Genomic DNA, 20,770 nt, shown 5'->3' with positions numbered 1-20,770 from the left:
CACTCTGCGCAGAGGAAACCCACTCCTTATGTAATGCTCTGTGCCTCCCTGCTGCTTGTGTGCTCTGTACATTGACAGCCTGATCCTTGTGTACTGCTCTGTGACTCCCTAGTGCCTGTGTGCTCTGTGCAGTGACAGCCTGCTCCTTATATACTGTCTGTGACTCCCTACATCCTGTGTGCTCTGCACAGTGACAGCCTGCTCCTTATGTACTGCTCTGTGACTCCCTACACCCTGTGTGCTCTGTGCAGTGACAGTCTGCACCTTATGTACTGCTCTGTGACTCCCTGTTGCCTGTATGCTCTGTGCAGTGACAGCCTGCTCCTTATGTACTGCTCTATGACACCCATTTGCCTGTATGCTTTGTGCAGTGACAGCCTGCTCCTTATGTACTGTTCTGACTCCCTGTTGCCTGTATGCTCTGTGCAGTGACAGTCTGCTCCTTATGTACTGCTCTGTGACTCCGTTACCTGTATGATCTGTGCAGTGACAGCCTGCTCCTTATGTACTGCTCTGTGACACCCTACACCATGTGTGCTCTGTGCAGTGTCAGCCTGCTCCTTATGTACTGCTCTGTGACTCCCTATTGCCTGTGTGCTCTGTGCAGTGACAGCCTGCTCCTTATGTACTGCTCTGTGACTCCCTACACCCTATGTGCTCTGTGCAGTGTCAGCCTGCTCCTTATGTACTGCTCTGTGACTCCCTATTGCCTGTGTGCTCTGTGCAGTGACAGCCTGCTCCTTACGTACTGTTCTGTGACTCCCTATTGCCTGTGTGCTCTGTGCAGTGACAGCCTGCCCCTTATGTACTGCTCTGTGACTCCCTACACCCTATGTGCTCTGTGCAGTGTCAGCCTGCTCCTTATGTACTGCTCTGTGACTCCCTATTGCCTGTATGCTCTGTGCAGTGACAGTCTGCTCCTTATGTACTGCTCTGTGACTCCGTTACCTGTATGATCTGTGCAGTGACAGCCTGCTCCTTATGTACTGCTCTGTGACTCCCTACACCCTATGTGCTCTGTGCAGTGTCAGCCTGCTCCTTATGTACTGCTCTGTGACTCCCTATTGCCTGTGTGCTCTGTGCAGTGACAGCCTGCTCCTTACGTACTGTTCTGTGACTCCCTATTGCCTGTGTGCTCTGTGCAGTGACAGCCTGCTCCTTACGTACTGTTCTGTGACTCCCTATTGCCTGTGTGCTCTGTGCAGTGACAGCCTGCTCCTCACGTACTGTTCTGTGACTCACTATAGCCTGTATGCTCTGTGCAGTAACAGCCTGCTCCTTATGTACTGCTCTGTGGCATCCTAGGGCCTGTGTGCTGTGTGCAGTGACACCCTGCTCCTTATGTGCTGTTCTGTGCCTCCCTAATGCCTGTGTCCTCTGTGCATAGGGAGTGGGGAGTCACTGAGATGTCTAGTGAAGTTACTGAGCAGTGCATACACTGAGCAAGGAAACAATGAGCAGTGCAACTGCATTCAGAGAAAAGGGAGGTACTAAGCAGTACATACAGGGAGCAGGGAGGTACTGAGCATGCATGCATGGTGCAGGGAGTTACTGAGCAGTACATACAGGAAGCAGGGATGTACTAATCAGTGCTTACAGGGAGCAGGGATTTACTGAGAAGTGCTTACAGGGAGCAGGGAGGTGAGCAATGCATACAGGGAGCAGGGATGTACTGAGCAAGGCATGCAGGGAGCTGAGCAGTGCATACAGGGAGTGGGGAGGTACTGGACAGTTCATTTAGGGAGCATTGAGGTACTGAGCAGTGCATGTAGGGAGCATGGAGTTACTGAGCAGTGCATACAGAGAGCAGGGAGGTACTGAGCAGTGCATTTAGGGAGCATGGAGTTACTGAGCAGTGCATACAGAGAGCAGGGAGGTACTGAGCAGTGTGTACAGATAGCAGGGAGTTACTAAGTAGTGCATACAGCAGAGCAACCAAGAGGTTAAATTACTGTTGTGCATTAAAGGATTTATTTTTAGATAGATATTTATAAAGATAAACTATATGGCCAAAAGTATGTAGACACCTGACCATCACACCTCCATGAGCTTGATCACATCTTATACCAAATCCATGGGCATTAATATGGACCCCCCCCCATTTTCAGTTATAACTTTTGGAGTGTGTCTGTGGGAGTGTGTGCCCATTAAGCCAAAAGAACATTTGTGAAGTCAGGCACTAATGTTGGCTTGCAATCTGCATTTCAATTCATCCAAAATGTGTTCAGTGGGGTAGAGGTCAGGAATGTGTACAGGCCACTCAAGATCCTCCACACCAAACTTTTCCAACCATGTCTTTATGGATCTAGCTTTGTGCACAGTGACAAAGTAAAAATGCTGCCACAAAGTTGGAAGCACCAATTGTCTAAAATGTCTTTTTATCCTCTATAGCATATATATGACACTTCCCTGGAACAAGTGACATAGCCCAAGCCCTAAAAAATAACCCCAGACCATTAATCCCGCCAGGCTTTACAGTAGACACTATACATTCCAGTTGGTAACATTCACCTCGCATCTGCAACACCCAAAATTCTTCAATGAGACTGCCAGATAGTGAAGCATGATTTATCACTCCAGAGAACATGTTTTCACTTCTCCAAAGTTAAGTGGTGGCATGCTTTACATTACTCCAGCCAACTGTTGGAATTGCCCATGTTGTGAGGCTTGTCTACAGCTGCTCTGCCATAAAACCCATTAAATGAAGCTCCTGACGGACAGTTCTTGTGCTGATGTTGTTTCCAAAGGAAGTTGGAAAATCTCTACGGAGTAATGCACTCTGTTTTGTAGATCAAAGAGCCATTAAACAACACTTAGGGGCATATTTATCAAGCTCCGAGTGGAGCTTGATGCCCCCTGTTTCTGGCGAGCCTGCAGGCTCGCCAGAAACAGCAGTTATGAAGCAGCGGTCACAAAGACCGCTGCTCCATAACCTGTCCGCCTGCTCTGAGCAGGCAGACAGTCATCGCCGGAATTCAACCCGATCGAGTACAATCGGGTTGATTGACACCCCCCTGCTGGCGGCCTATTGGCCGCGAGTCTTCAGGGGGCGGCGTTGCACCAGCAGCTCTTGTGAGCTGCTGGTGCAATGCTGAATACGGCAAGCGTATTGCTCGCCGTATTCAGCGAGGTCTGTCGGACCTGATCCACACTGTCGGATCAGGTCCGACAGACCTTGATAAATAGGGGCCTTAGAGTGTAATGATTTTAAGAGTTGTGTTAGTGGGAGAGACATGAGATGCAGAAATAGCAAAGCTTGGAGAGTTGTGTAGATCAGACAGCCATGAAATGGTATACAGAGCATAATGTTTTAATGTGTAAATTAAGAAGCCATAGAACTGTGGGTAGAGGAGAGTTGTGTAGATAAGAGGGTCATGGAATAGAATGTAGAGGGTAGTGTCATACAGAGTTGTGCAGATCAGTGATCCATTTAACAATGTGTAGAGGGTAGTGTCTAGGATAGTTGTGTAGATGAGAGAGTTGTGAAATAGAAAGCACTGAGTAGTGTCATAGAAAATTGTGTAGATAAGTGATTCATGAAATAGTGTGGAGAGGGTAGTGTCTGGGAGCGTTGTATAGATAAGAGGGTCATGGAATAGTATGCAGAGGGTAGTGTCATAGAGAGTTGTGCAGATCAGTGAGCCATTGAACAGTGTGTAGAGGGTATTGTTTAGGAGAGTTGTGTAGATGAGAGAGTCATGGAATTGAATGTAGAGGGTAGTGTCATAGAGGGTTGTACATATAAGTGATCCATGACATAGTGTGGAGAGGGTAGTATCTGGGAGAGTTGTGTAGATAAGAAGGTCATGGAATTGAATGTAGAGGGTAGTGTCATAGAGAGTTGTACATAGCAGCGATCCATGAAATAGTGTGGAGAGGGTAGTGTCTGGGAGAGTTGTGTAGATAAGAGACACTGCTTGGAGCCTTGGATCTTATGTAGAGAAACAGAGTGAATGGAGGGTATACCTTGGACAGCTGTGTAGATCAGAGGCAGCCATTGAGTACTGTCCTTACGTCATTGCATTTTAGGTCTATTTTATTGAGCAGACTATTATAAGGCAGTGCACTAAGGGTTACATTTTTACAAAGCAGCTTTGACAGCTCAGAAGTAAAGCTGAGACAGAGAACAAGTGTCAGATCAGTGCACACACATATAACTGTGAATCACACATTAATGCATACTGCTGAGATTTGCAACTAAGTGCAGGTAGAAATCCGATCACAGATCACTGCACACAGACAGCTGATAGTTTCCAGAATTTCCTTAAATAGAACAGAGAGCTGAAAAACAGGATAGATACCAGTTAGCACACTGAGATCTGATCATCAAAAATCAGTGAACACAAGCAGATGATAGTCATAGATCAAACCTCTCAGGGGATCATATAAACATAAATCATAGAACATAGCCATCAGTCACTAGCTTGTGAATACAGGAGGGAAAGCTTACTGATTGCAGCTTGCAAAAATATTATTTCAGTGCTCAAATGAAAAAGGAGTGTATTTATTTTATATTATTGTACATAGTATAGTGCATGTCATACTGTAGCCCATTTTCTAACCCCAAGATTTCAATTCAACTCCAGAGGTGTATTTAGAAATCATGTATGGGGAAGTACACAGGAATCCACAGTCATATGTTTTATATCTATCTATTTATCTGTCTATCTATCTATGTATCTATCTATCTAGATGATAGATAGATAGATAGATTGATTGATTAATAGACAGATATAGATTTTATATATATATATATATAAAACACGGAAGGGGACTGCACTCTCAGACCGGACCGGGTACACATCCTATGACTCTGCAACATGCAATGCAAGCTCTCAATTTGTTCCCAGCTTGTTGGATTACCTTCTACCTATGTTTATATGTGTGTACATATGTATTTATATGTGTATATATGTCTGTAAATACATATATACGCATATATATAAATACATATGTACACACATATAAACATATTTTTATATATATATATATGTATATTTATAGTCTATTTCATATTTATTGTGGTAACGTTTCGGGGTTCGCAGACCCCTTCCTCAGACCAGACAGTGTGTCTGGTCTGAGGAAGGGGTCTGCGAACCCCGAAACGTTACCACAATAAATATCTTATCCTGTATCTAAATCCACTGAGTGCAGTCCTTCATTGAAATAGACTGTGAGCTCTACTGACTTTGCACCCTGATTGATGACCCTATTGCATTGTGAGTGCAGATACACATGGATGATATGTATATTTATACATACATACATTTTTTTTTAAATCATTTTTTTTAGATGGGGTTACTGTACTCTGTAATGTATTTGTGGTGTGTTTTGTGAGTGAACTTTTTGGTTTACCGAAACAGTAATCATTCTGGCGTAAATACCTATTGCGCTCAAGTGATAGCTTTTACTTTTAACTTTTAATACAAGCGGGAAACCCCATGCGCGCAATAAACCCCTTATTGTTTGCGCGTAAATGTTAGCGCACCACTCGTAATCTGACCCAATATCAATTCATGATACACATTACAGATCACAATCTGTGGTTCCCATTTCACTTTATAAGAATTCACCCGTCGTATCCTTCTCTTATTTTTTTCTCATGATTTCAATTTCAAAACTATTTCAGTTAAATGAAATCAAATTAAGAGAAAGTTCATCATAATTTAATAGAAATTTAAACATATATTTTAAATCACACTTTTAAACTTTAAATCTTATACTTCAATTAAATATGATTGTGAGTATGGTTATTTATGATTGCGTTGAAGTGTGTTAACATTTAAATATTTTAATTATACAATTGCTTATATAAAGTCTTAGTGAAGCTTCTATTAAGTGTGTTGGATCTGATTCTAAACAAATAACCATTTAAAATCAGTCCAAGAAGCATTAATCCTGATTTATGCTGTATAATTATGTATGCAAATAAGCATGACCGGTATTTTTTCCAGAAATTGTGGCAACCCTACCTGCCATTTACACGTGATATGGATCTCAGAAATAAAAAATAAAAAAGGCAAAAGCAGCTGTAACACAACAGTTTTTTTTAATTTACTTTAAAGGGACATAATGCATTAAAGGGACATTGAACCCAAATTTTTTTCTTTCAGGATTCAGATAGAGCATACAATTTAAAGCAACTTTCTAATTTACTCCTATTATAAATTTTTCTTCATTCTCTTGCTATCTTTATTTGAAAAAGAAGGCATCTAAGCTAAGGAGCCAGACAGTTTTTGGTTCAGTACCCTGGATAGCACTTGTTTATTGGTGGATGAATTTATCCACCAATCAGCAAGAACAACTCAGATTGTTCACCAAAAATGGGCCGGTATCTAAACTTACATTCTTGCTTTTCAAATAAAGATACCAAGAGAATGAAGAAAAATTGATAATAGGAGTAAGTTGCTTAAAATTGCATGCTCTTTCCGAATCACGAAAGAAAAAATTTGGGTTCAGTGTCCCTTTAATAATAAAATGAGCTAAAATTCTAGATCTAGTATTATTGCAACACTGCATGCAGAGAGCTATGTGTTAACCATTTCAGAGCAGTTAATCATATGGTTAATGTCAGTTATGCTGAATTTAGCTCCTGAGTTAATCAGTTGCCATATATACGTAGCTGTCATTTTCTAACAGTCTCCATCTTAGAGTTGGAGGTGTATTGTCTTTGCTGAGGTTAAACACATAATTTTGTTGAAGCAACTGTGCAATAATCAATTCTTCAGAGCATATCATTTTTGTACTACTGGCTGTGGTACTTTGTGTTTAACCCGTGCAAAGGGGTTAAACACATAGGTAACGTCATACTCAGGAGCTGCTAGTCCCATGAAACAGCCGGTGAGCCAATGGGTAACGGCTTTCGCACAACCGCAGTAATTACTGTCTGTCTGTGTTCTGCTGAGGCACAGCAATACTTGCAGTTCCAAAAGGAGACTTTACATATGTATTTTGCAAGGGTTAAACACATATGGCCAGATTACACGTGACACGCTATTTAGTGCTTTCACTCGCACGCAAACACCCTTGAGCGATAGCCGATGTGTGCTAACTTCAGTACTTTTAATATCACGACCGCCCTAACGTCTTCTACACATAAACTTCAATGGAGCAGGGGGTGTCAATCAACCCGATCGTACTCGATCGGGTTGATTTCCGGCGATGTCTGTCCGCCTGCTCAGAGCAGGCGGACAGGTTATGGAGCAGCGGTCTTTGTGACCGCTGCTTCATAACTGCTGTTTCTGGCGAGCCCGCAGGCTCGCCAGAAACATGGGGCATCAAGCTCCATTCGGAGCTTGATAAATATGCCCCAAGGTCTTCAATTGCGCTAACCTGAAGAGCACAAATTTAGTTTGCGCTTGTGCAGTTGCGTTTACTTTCAACTTGTAATATGAGGGCAAGTTAACGCAGGTGCGAAATCTTGTGCGTTAATATTAGTTCCCCACTTAAAATCTAGCCCATAGAGTTCTTTACTGAGAACAGCAAAACGTTCTCTACCAATAAGACCATGTGGCCTAGATTTGGAGTTTTGCGGCCAAAGGGGTGCGTTAGCTACGCATGCTTTTTTCTGGCCGCACCTTTTAAATACCGCTGGTATTTAGAGTTCACAGAAGGGCTGCGTTAGGCTCCAAAAAAGGAGCGTATAGCATATTTACCGCAACTGCAACTCTCGATACCAGCGGTGCTTACGGATGCGGCCAGCTTCAAAAACGTGCTCGTGCACGATTCCCCCATAGGAAACAATGGGGCTGTTTGAGCTGAAAAAAAACCTAACACCTGCAAAAAAGCAGCGTTCCGCTCCTAACGCGGCCCCATTGTTTCCTATGGGGAAACACTTCCTACGTCTGCAATTAACACCCTAACATGTACCCCGAGTCTAAACACCCCTAACCTTACACTTATTAACCCCTAATCTGCCGCCCCCGCTATCCCTGACACTTGCATATTTTTTTAACCACTAATCTGCCGCTCCGTACACCGCCGCCACCTACATTATCCCTATGTACCCCTAATCTGCTGCCCCTAACACCGCCGACCCCTATATTATATTTATTAACCCCTAATCTGCCCCCCACAACGTTGCCGCCAGCTACCTACAATAATTAACCCCTAATCTTCCGACCGCATCTCACCGCTACTATAATAAAGTTATTAACCCCTAATCCGCCTCACTCCCGCCTCAATAACCCTATAAGAAATAGTATTAACCCCTAATCTGCCCTCCCTAACATCGCCGACACCTAACTTCAATTATTAACCCCTAATCTGCCGACCGGAGCTCGCCGCTACTATAATAAATGTATTAACCCCTAAAGCTAACTCTAACCCTAACCCTAACACCCCCCTAAGTTAAATATAATTTAAATCTAACGAAATAAATTAACTCTTATTAAATAAATTATTCCTATTTAAAGCTAAATACTTACCTGTAAAATAAACCCTAATATAGCTACAATATAACGAATAATTATATTGTAGCTATTTTAGGATTTATATTTATTTTACAGGCAACTTTGTATTTATTTTAACCAGGTACAATAGCTATTAAATAGTTAAGAACTATTTAATAGCTACCTAGTTAAAATAATTACAAAATTACCTGTAAAATAAATCCTAACCTAAGTTACAATTAAACCTAACACTACACTATCAATAAATTAATTAAATACAATACCTACAAATAAATACAATGCAATAAACTAACTAAAGTACAAAAAATAAAAAAGAACTAAGTTACAAAAAATAAAAAAATATTTACAAACATTAGAAAAATATTACAACAATTTTAAACTAATTACACCTACTCTAAGCCCCCTAATAAAATAACAAAGACCCCCAAAATAAAAAAATGCCCTACCCTATTCTAAAATTAAAAAAGTTCAAAGCTCTTTTACCTTACCAGCCCTGAAAAGGGCCCTTTGCAGGGCATGCCCCAAAGAATTCAGCTCTTTTGCCTGTAAAAAAAAACATACAATACCCTCCCCCCCAACATTACAACCCACCACCCACATACCCCTAATCTAACGCAAACCCCCCTTAAATAAACCTAACACTAAGCCCCTGAAGATCTTCCTACCTTATTTTCACCACGCCGGGTTCACCGATCGATCCAGAAGAGCTCCTCCGATGTCTTGATCCAAGCCCAAGCGGGGGGCTGAAGATGTCCATGATTCGACTGAAGTCTTCATCCAAGCGGGAGCTGAAGAGGTCCATAATCCGGCTGAAGTCTTCTATCAAGCGGCATCTTCAATCTTCTTTCTTCCGGATCCATGTTCATCCCGCCGACGCGGAACATCCATCTTCACCGACGACTTCCCGACGAATGACGGTTCCTTTAAGGGACGTCATCCAAGATGGCGTCCCTCGAATTCCGATTGGCTGATAGGATTCTATCAGCCAATCGGAATTAAGGTAAGAAAATTCTGATTGGCTGATGGAATCAGCCAATCAGAATCAAGTTCAATCCGATTGGCTGATCCGATCAGCCAATCAGATTGAGCTTGCATTCTATTGGCTTTTCCGATCAGCCAATAGAATGCGAGCTCAATCTGATTGGCTGATCGGATCAGCCAATCGGATTGAACTTGATTCTGATTGGCTGATTCCATCAGCCAATCAGAATTTTCCTACCTTAATTCCGATTGGCTGATAGAATCCTATCAGCCAATCGGAATTCGAGGGACGCCATCTTGGATGACGTCCCTTAAAGGAACCGTCATTCGTCGGGAAGTCGTCGGTGAAGATGGATGTTCCGCGTCGGCGGGATGAACATGGATCCGGAAGAAAGAAGATTGAAGATGCCGCTTGATAGAAGACTTCATCCGGATCATGGCCCTCTTCAGCTCCCGCTTGGATGAAGAATTCAGTCGGATCATGGACATCTTCAGCCCCCCCCGCTTGGGCTTGGATCAAGACATCGGAGGAGCTCTTCTGGATCGATCGGTGAACCCGGCGTGGTGAAGATAAGGTAGGAAGATCTTCACGGGCTTAGTGTTAGGTTTATTTAAGGGGGGTTTGGGTTAGATTAGGGGTATGTGGGTGGTGGGTTGTAATGTTGGAGGGGGGGGGTATTGTATGTTTTTTTTTACAGGCAAAAGAGCTGAATTCTTTGGGGCATGCCCCGCAAAGGGCCCTTTTCAGGGCTGGTAAGGTAAAAGAGCTTTGAACTTTTTTAATTTTAGAATAGGGTAGGGCATTTTTTTATTTTGGGGGTCTTTGTTATTTTATTAGGGGGCTTAGAGTAGGTGTAATTAGTTTAAAATTGTTGTAATATTTTTCTAATGTTTGCAAATATTTTTTTATTTTTTGTAACTTAGTTCTTTTTATTTTTTGTACTTTAGTTAGTTTATTGCATTGTATTTATTTGTAGGTATTGTATTTAATTAATTTATTGATAGTGTAGTGTTAGGTTTAATTGTAACTTAGGTTAGGATTTATTTTACAGATAATTTTGTAATTATTTTAACTATTTTAGCTATTAAATAGTTCTTAACTATTTAATAGCTATTGTACCTGGTTAAAATAAATACAAAGTTGCCTGTAAAATAAATATTAATCCTAAAATAGCTACAATATAATTATTCGTTATATTGTAGCTATATTAGGGTTTATTTTACAGGTAAGTATTTAGCTTTAAATAGGAATAATTTATTTAATAAGAGTTAATTTATTTCGTTAGATTTAAATTATATTTAATTTAGGGGGGTGTTAGTGTTAGGTTTAGACTTAGCTTTAGGGGTTAATACATTTATTATAGTAGCGACGAGCTCCGGTCGGCAGATTAGGGGTTAATAATTGAAGTTAGGTGTCGGCGATGTTAGGGAGGGCAGATTAGGGGTTAATACTATTTCTTATAGGGTTATTGAGGCGGGAGTGAGGCGGATTAGCAGTTAATAACTTTATTATAGTAGCGGTGAGATGCGGTCGGAAGATTAGGGGTTAATTATTGTAGGTAGCTGGCGGCGACGTTGTGGGGGGCAGATTAGGGGTTAATAAATATAACATAGTGGTCGGCGATGTTAGGGGCAGCAGATTAGGGGTACATAGGGATAACGTAGCTGGCGGCGGTGTACAGAGCGGCAGATTAGGGGTTAAAAAAATTTAATCGAGTGGCGGCGATGTGGGGGGACCTCGGTTTAGGGGTACATAGGTAGTTTATGGGTGTTAGTGTACTTTAGAGCACAGTAGTCAAGAGCTTTATGAACCGGCGTTAGCCCAGAAAGCTCTTAACTACTGACTTTTTTCTGCGGCTGGAGTTTTGTCGTTAGATTTCTAACGCTCACTTCAGCCACGACTCTAAATACCGGCGTTAGAAAGATCCCATTGAAAAGATAGGATACGCAAATGGCGTAGGGGGATCTGCGGTATGGAAAAGTCGCGGCTGCAAAGTGAGCGTTAGACCCTTTCCTGACTGACTCCAAATACCAGAGGGTGGTAAAAACCAGCGTTAGGAGCCTCTAACGCTGGTTTTGACGGCTACCGCCCAACTCTAAATCTAGCCGTGTGTTTTTTCGCCCACAATGTTCCTTTAAGTGAAAACTGCATTCAAACACATCAGACAGTCATCATCAATAATAAAATAATTACTGGCACATTTTATTTTATATTTAGTTATATATCTTTGGCTTCCATTATTTGTCTATTTCATCTTGTTTTTGCTTGTTTTATTTTCATGTTTTTAACTTAATTTTGCTGTTACATTGTTACTAATCTGAGCTTTTTTTTTTTTTTTACTAATGGAGACTAACGCTTCTCTAATGGATTGGAATGGTCTAGGAAGACAAACTAAAAATCACTTAACCTGTCTTTTCACTGCAAATTCTTGAAATGCAGGCTAGTGTGTGCAATGTATTAATATAATGAACTGTGCATGTTACTTTTTAGTTCACACAGGGAAATACATATTAATAATTTGCACACATGAGGAATGGTATGTGTCAGCCTCATTCAACCCCCCCGATGCTGAACAGCAATAGTAAATGTTGTTATTGAGCTGGATAGAACAGTTTAGGATCAGTATGATATAATTTTGTTCCAGCATGTAAAGAAATGGGTTTATGTGCGTATTTAGCTGAATGTCACTGAGCACTTAACACAGGTAACTGATTTGGTAATGCACAGATGGATATGGGTTTAAAAGCACAGAACACATGGAGGTTTGCGTCACAGAACATTGCACGCAGATTTTTCTCAGCCAAGTGTCAAAGCAAGCAGATCTCTGCGTCCCGGAGCAGGACAATAGAGAACTGGCAGTACTGACTCTATGGCTGAGATATATCATAAAACCAAGCAATAAACAGAGAGACAATGTGCTTTTGTTCCGCTCCATAAGTTTTATGGCAGGTACCATCTTAATAGAAATTTAATATGGCGCCAGCTGAGCACTGGGCAAGTTGAGCATCTGGTGCCATTACTGGTACCACACCTGTTGCTATAGCATCCGGTGCCATGGAGAAATAAAGAGAGGTGATTGCTGGTTTATATTATTTGCACCTTTGTGTAGAGCGGAGGCCTTTCCCTCAAGAGTAGAATGACGAAGAAGGGACAGGAAAGAGTAATCTCTTGGGCAAACCTTTAACTTCCACACTCAATAGTAAAAAAAAAAAAGAGAACAGACAGAAATGAGGAAACAAAACAAACAATATAAAACAAAAGAATCAATAACAATAAAGTGATAGCAGAGAAAATCATGAAAATAAAACGTATAAAATGAACTCTATACAGGGAGTTGGTTGCAAAAAAAATTAAAAATAAATAATAATGAATGTACAAACATATAGCAGAACAGCCAGTGAAAATTAATAAGTTGCAGCTATTTTTTTAACCCACATATCCTCATTATTAGTATTATGGAAATATAAATATAAATCTGCATATTTTTTTATTGTTTGTTTTAAGCAAGCTGCATGAATATTTACTCATGTAAATGAAGTGAAAACTCATTGCTTTATACAACTATGCCAGTGAAAGTTAAATAAATAAAAATAAAAAAGCAAAGAAAAATCTGGTTATTTTTTTTTTTTCATTCCGTATCATATTAGTGGTTTCCATGGCAACATTAACAGCAGCGATTTAATGCCTTAGGCTTTAAACTTTTATCAAAATAGCTCCAAAACCTTTCCAGGTGATTATTGAAGTAATATTTGCCTTAAATGTTGTATCTTTTTCATAAGATATAAGGTGGGAGCTCACATTTAAGAAAATATGGCTTAAAGCGATATCATTTGGACATACATTTTCACCCTGACTTAATGTAATGCAACTCTGACTTTGAAGTAGATAGATTATACCCTTCAGATACGGATATAGGTATTGCACAGTTTCTCCTGCTTGCTTTTTATATATATTTATATTTCCACCCCACAGCATTCTAGACGTAATATTTGCTAATATATCTTCCTAATGCTAGAGTTCACTTTCTCTTAATTGTACAACAAAACTGCAAGGGGAAAGAAAACAGAGAAAATTTTTCTAGCTGCTTTGGTAAAGGCTTTTAAATATGGCTGTGTGACATGGAAAAAAATTATACTGTATATATATATATATATATATATATATATATATATATATATATATATATATATATAAAACACACAGAGAAAACCCAGCACTCACTTACAAGCTCTCAGCTAAGATTTAAAAGCAAAAATGGAAAGGTTAGTAACCGCATCTGGCCAAATGGGACAAGCTCAGGCCACATCAAGGTCCTTTCCAATACCTGAGACCCTAAAACAGCCACACAATGCAAGCTTTCAAATCCAAACAAACTGAAAACAACGGAAGGGTGCACAGGAATATGTAATCACCCTAGACATATACAAAACACGGAAGGGAACTGCACTCTCATACCGGAACGGGTACACATCCCATGACCCTGCAACATGCTCAGCCCTGGGTACCACTGGCACTCACAGGAAGCTGTGCTGTCCCCAGAGCCACAAGCAGTTAACTCCAGACAGGTCTGGGTGCAAGAACCATAGGGAAAATTACAAAACAAATTAATACAACACACAGAGAAAACCCAGCACTCACTTACAAGCTCTCAGCTAAGATTTAAAAGCAAAAATGGAAAGGTTAGTAAGACCTGTCTGGGGTTAACTGCTTGTGGCTCTGTGGACAGCACAGCTTCCTGTGAGTGCCAGTGGCACCCAGGGCTGAGCATGTTGCAGGGTCATGGATGTGTACCCGTTCCGGTATGAGAGTGCAGTTCCCTTCCGTGTTTTATATATATATATATATATATATATATATATATATATATATATCACAATTGATAAAATATTGCAATTGCGATTTTACTCAATTATTGTTTAAACATACATTTTTTCATTAAATAATGCATTTAAAGGGACATGAAACTCCCCAAAAAATGTTTCTTGATTCGGGAAGAGCATGCAATTTTAAATAACTTTCCAATTTACTTTTATTATCAAATGTGCTTCATTCGTTTTGTATCCTTTGTTAAAGGTGCAGCAGTGCACTACTGGGAACTAGTTGAACAAATCAGGTAAGCCAATGAAAAAAGGCATATATGTGCAGCCACCAATCAGCAGTTAGCCTACCTAGGTATCCTTTTAAAAAAATGATCCTAACAGAATGAAACAAATTAGACAATAGAAATACATTGGAAAATTGTTTAAAAGTGTATTCTCTATCTGAATCATGAAAGAGAAATGTTGGGTTGCATGTCCCTTTAACTGTGCAAAACCTCAAGAACACATTTCTGTTTGTTTACTATAGCACATTGATCAATATTAGATGCTAATGTAAAGACTAAGACATGTACAGGCAAAATTGTGACGTACATGGTTCAATCAACCCTGCAACCGTCACCAGTGTGTCACAGAAAAGGTTTACTGACCACTTTAACCAGTTTGTCAAAGTCTAGCCACTCCAGGCAAGCTTGTAGCTTTCTAGTCTGTACTAGACCCAGAAAAATACCAAAACTCCCCTTTAATGCCACCCATACTAAACTATCTCTGCTGCCACCACTTTAAGATTATTATATGGGAAATCATAAGGAAAACCCCAGACTAAAAGATTTAATATCCTAAAACACAATTTGGCAACAGTAAATCTAAAAACACAGTACTGTTATTACCAGGCTCTTCGGTAACGAGGTCCAAAAATTAGACATAAGCAAAAACTTAATAAATGAACATTTATTATGAACACAAAAAGTCACAGTGCATTTATATAAAAATTAGTTAACAAAACGCAATCACACAAAGCAGAACAGTTTTTTTTTTTTTTTTTAAAAAAGGAGAAAATATAACAGAACCTAATACTGTACTAGCTTATATATCTATCCCAAGGGAGCTTGGCAAGGAAAAGAGGAAAAGATGGTCACTTGCGCTGTTATATATACCCAGCCTCCCATGTAGAATAACAAAGTTCTTAGTTCTCTAAAATATCAGTGATATCAATTCCGCTCCTTCTGGACTACACAGGAAATATTATCTGAATTATTTTTGTACCAAATACGAGAAGTAGAGATATCTTAAATGCATTTATAAAAATCGTATTCTGATTTGATTTAGCTCTAGCCTTTAAAGGGACATGAAACCCCAACATTTTCTTTCTTGATTCAGATAGATCATATCATTTTAAACAACTTTCACATTTTCTTTTGTTATCTAATTTGCTTCATTCTCTTGGCATTCTTTGTTGAAGGAGCAGAAATGCACTACTGGGAGCTGGCTGAAAGCCAATGATAAGCAGCATATATGTGCAGCCACCAATCAGCAGCATCGGTGTCTACCTAGGTATACGTTTCAACATTTAGCCACCAGTCAGCAAGCGCTACCCAGGTTCTGAACCAAAAATAGTCTGGATCCTAAGCTTACATTCATGCTTTTCAAATAAAGATACCAAGAGAACGAATAAAACATTATAATAGGAGCAAATTTGAAAGTTGCTTAAAACTGCATGCTTTATCTGAACCATGAAAAATAAAAATTGGGTTTCATATCCCTTTAACAAGGGTTTTCCTTTTGTTCTGGGGGACAGGGAAATCAGTGAAAAGAAAAAAAACATAAAATAATATGCTTATTTGACAAAACAAATCTGCATTGTTCATTGCAAAATTCTTCCCAGATATGAAGGTATATTGTTATGCATCTTGCAATTTGTATTTAATGCCCCTTTAAAGAAGCCATTTTGTACTGTATTTTTTTTTAATTGCTGCCTCATGCAATTCAGATATTGCATAGCCTCATATTAATTGCATCATGCCATTAATTGCACAGCCCTACTTTTAAAGTTTAGGGAAATACAAAAAGGTATGACAATTTTGAAATTAAAGAAACCTATAAATCTACTTTCTTTTGTGTATTTAAGAATTTTTTTTACACATTAGAGTTTTGTTAAGATTTCTATATGAAAATTAATTATCTAAAGCCTGAAGTATCCAAGGGTGACTTCAGATAACAGCTGCACAGAAAAAAAAATAAAAAAAATTGACGACTCTAATATATTAGACATGTGCAGGGAAGAAAATTTTGTTTTGGATGAAATTTTCGTTCTGAAAATTCGTTTTACATTTTGTTTAAAACAAAACAAAAATCGAATTTTCGTCAAACATTTACATTTGTTTTCATTAAGTTCACCTTAGCTAAAAACTTACCTCAATGTGTTTTGGAGGGAGTTCTAACGTGATCCTCTACTTGCCAGAACCCTGACCGCGGTAACAAGAAGCGTAGCAGTTCGGCTCCCAGAACCTGCACTAAAGTTAGTGCAGGCCTTGGGTGCCGAGCCCGCTAAGCCTCCTGTTAATAAGAGAACTAGATGAGCGTTAAGGTAAGTATTAAGCCTTTTAAAATAATTTGAAGTAATTAATACTTTTCATCAGTATGTGTGTGTGTGTATGTATATACAGTATATATATATATATATATATATATATATATATATATATACTGTATATATATATATATATATATATATATATATACTGTATATACAAAGAGAGAAGCACACTCACAGGAACGAACAGCTGGCTCAATACCATTGTTAGCCTGTTCTATGGTGAAAGATATATATATATATATATATATATATAGATAGATAGATAGATAGATAGATAGATAGATAGATAGATATACACGCAGTGTATATAAATATATATATATATATATATATATATATATATATGTTTTGTTATTATGCGTTTAAAGTGTTTCAAGGTGCACTAATGCTGTTGTGTGAGAGTTTTCAGCCTATGGGCAACTGCCGCACTACATGTGTTGAACACAAATATAGACTTACTGTTAATTTCAAATTTAATTTAAATTACTTTTTTAATATAACAAAATGTGTTTCACTTAAATAGTACGCATGATAGAAAGTTGTTGAGTTTAATCTCTCTTAAAGCAAAAAAATAATAATTGAAGACCGATATGGATAAACGTTTTTTTATTGGTACAATATTCTATTAGGTTGTTATTTTCCTAATGCATGCCCTTGTATGAAGTGTATTTGTATCTGTTTTCAACCAACACATTTATTAGTGTATAAACACTGTAAGTCACAGATTTACATCTCAAATAGTACTTTGTACAAATTCATTTTTATCCTAGAATTTCTAATGACCTTCTACTTCATTATATAATCAACACTTGTATTGCATTTTGTATTGATCCATCTAAGAGTAGTGAATGATAATAATGGTTGCCTATGTTTCCAAGGCTCAGTGAGATGTCTGGTATTGACAGGGGATAAAGAGAGGAAGGTACAATCACTTCTTGTGACATATTGGAATATCATTTCATCAATACTGTAAAGCGTAAACACACTCACTTCAATATATTCCTTTTTATTTATTTATTTGCTGAACAGAGAGTTTGGTCGCTGGAAAGTAAAAAATATGGCATTGGAAAATAAAGAATTCCCAAGTCTGACATTAGCTCCTGAATTCGCTCGCAACATCCGCCAGTTGGGAAGGAGACCCTCGCTATCACAAATCACAGAGACTTTAATAAAAAAGTATGGGACACATTTTCTGCTGTCAGCCGTCTTGGGAGGTGAGTGTTGATGATAATATATGGAGTAAAAAGTATTAGTCTTTAAACATATCTTCTAGTATCTTTAGACAATTAATTTCACTGATTTCCAAATTCTTTATAGCAGCTGATTAATTTAATGGGACAGGAAACCCCAAAATTTTCTTTAATGATTTTGATAGAGCATACAATTTTAAACAACTTTCCAATTTACTTTTGCTTCATCTCTTGTTATCCTTTGCTGAAAGAACAGCATTGCACTAATGGCAGCTAGCTGAACACATCTAGTCAGCCAATCACAAGAGACAAATGTGTGCAGGCACCAATAAGCAGCAGCTCCCACTAGTGTAGGATATGCGTGTATTCTATTTCAACAACAGATACCAAGAGAACAAAGCACATTTGAAAATAGAAGTACATTTAAAAGTGTCTTAAAATGACATGCTCTATCTGAATCATGCACATTTAATTTTGACTTTCCTATTCCTTGAACCCCTTGAGTGCTAACGACGGCTCTAAGTCGTCGCAGAGGTTCCCACTCTGGTGCTAACGACGGCTCAGAGCCGTCGCTAGAACTCACCCACCTTGAGGAAGATCTGGGGGCTCCCACCCACTCCTACCCTGGCGATCGGGCCTGCATAGTGACAGGCATTGCCGGGGCTTCATGTTTTGCGCAGTGACGTCACGCGCAATGACGTGATGACGTCACCGCGCAACTTTATTAAAAAATTACAATACAAAGTATATGGAAAGGGGGCATGCTGCTTAGACACCTGTATCTCAGGCATCTAAAGAACTACAGACCCCCAAGACCCACCGTTGGAAAGGTAATCGCCTAACCTTTCCAACAGTTTAAGTCTTGGGGATCTGGGGAAAAAAAATACAAAAGTAAAAACATTAAAAAAAAATTAAATAAAATAAAAACTTAAATCACCTTAGCACCCAGGTGGGAAAGTGCTTAGCACTCAAAGGGTTAAGCCAGAATGAAAGTTTAAATTTACATAAAAGTGTAAAGCAGGTTTATTCTGCCCCAGCATAATGATTTTAGCATATTTGTAACATATTTCTTAACAAATGTTTTACATTGATTTAGTTTCCCCCGTAGGCCATTCTTGGAACAATTTTGATGCTTATTGGTTCATATGTACCATTTACATGATTTATTGATAGCCAGGTGTGGCCTCTGTCCAAATTGTTTAGAATTTTTAAAATAAATGATTGTGAAGCTTATCTAAGTCATTTTACTGCATTAGAAAAGCTGTGGTGCATATAACATAGTTTTTAAAGGGACAGCCTCCACCAGAATGTTTATTGTTTTAAAAGATAGATAATCCCTTTATTACCATTTCCCCAGTTTTGCATAACCAAAACATATACTTTTTACCAATAACAATGACAATTTTGGTGTTGACTTTCCCTTTAAAGGGGATTTGCAGGATTTATCTAGACCTTGATAGAAGCAAAATATTAAAAGCCAAAGTCAAACATGGCACTTTGTTATTTCACTATAAATAATGTTTGCATTACATTGTTTTCACATATGCTATAATTTCAATCCATACAATGTACGATTAACAATAACTTATATCTATAACATTAACATGTTTAAGCAACCAAATGCTTTATAACAATTCTTAATTGGACATACTGATAATCATATTTGACCACAATATGTAAAATGTATAAATTTGTAATTTAATGCAATGTGTACCATTTTTATACATTTTTTTTTAAACAAAAAAGTTTTGTTTATTAAAGGGACAGTCAAGTCCAAAAAAAACTTTCATGATTTAAATAGGGCATGCAATTTTAAACAACTTCCCAGTTTACTTTTATTACCAATTTTGCTTTGTTCTCTTGGTATTCTTAGTTGAAAGCTAAAACTAGGAGGTTCATATGCTAATTTCTTAGACCTTGAAGACTGCCTCTAATCTGAATGCATTTTGACCACTAGAGGGCATTAGTTCACATGTTTCATATAGATAACATTGAGCTCATGCACGTAAACTGACCTAGGACTGAGCACTGATTGGCTAAACTGCATGTCTGTCAAAAGAACTGAAATAAGGGGGCAGTCAGCAGAAGCTTAGATACAAGATAATTACAGAGGTAAAAAGTATATTAATATAACTTTGTTGGTTGTGCAAAACTGGGGAATGGGTAATAAAGGGATTATCTTTTTTTTTTAAACAACAAAAATTCTGGTGTTGACTGTCCCTTTAAGACATGAACACACTGAGGCCCCAAGTTATCAAAGTCTGGCGGACCTGATCCGACAGTGCGGATCAGGTCCGCCAGACTTCGCTGAATACGGCGAGCAATACGCTCGCCATATTCAGCATTGCACCAGCAGCTCACAAGAGCTGCTGGTGCAACGCCGCCCCCTGCAGACTCGCGGCCAATAGGCCGCCAGCAGGGGGGTGTCAATCAACCCGATCGTACTCGATCGGGTTGATTTCCGGCGATGTGTTATGGAGCAGCGGTCTTTGTGACCGCTGCTTCATAACTGCTGTTATTCGGAGCTTGATACATATGCCCCTGAGCATGAACACAAGTATAAATGTAGTAGATATGGGTAAAACAGTTACTGATAATAAGACTAGATCAAGATCAAGCAGGTTCATACACTGCTATTCCGATATAGACAGAATAATGATCACAAAGGTAAGTCTAGAGACAGCAGGGGGTCATTCACAAAGTCAGCAATCAGACCAGAGCACACAGTGAGGAAGAATTTTTTTATTTTCACATAAAGCAACACCTGTGGTCAA

General features: G+C 38.9%; 1 protein-coding gene across 1 annotated transcript in view; it reads left to right on the top strand.

Annotated features, from left to right (window-relative positions):
• The window catches only part of BRINP2 (BMP/retinoic acid inducible neural specific 2), a 379,930-nt gene that overhangs the window by 67,055 nt on the left and 292,105 nt on the right, over nucleotides 1-20,770 (top strand). The window contains exon 3 of the mRNA XM_053693301.1: nucleotides 17,836-18,020. Within this exon, the coding sequence (XP_053549276.1) occupies nucleotides 17,836-18,020 (185 nt within the window). The remainder of the gene's footprint in view (nucleotides 1-17,835; nucleotides 18,021-20,770) is intronic.

This window comes from Bombina bombina, chromosome 10 (assembly GCF_027579735.1).
Source record: "Bombina bombina isolate aBomBom1 chromosome 10, aBomBom1.pri, whole genome shotgun sequence".
NCBI lineage: Eukaryota > Metazoa > Chordata > Amphibia > Anura > Bombinatoridae > Bombina > Bombina bombina.
The sequence above is the reverse complement of the archived record's forward strand: the minus strand, read 5'-3'. Positions and strand labels throughout refer to the sequence as shown.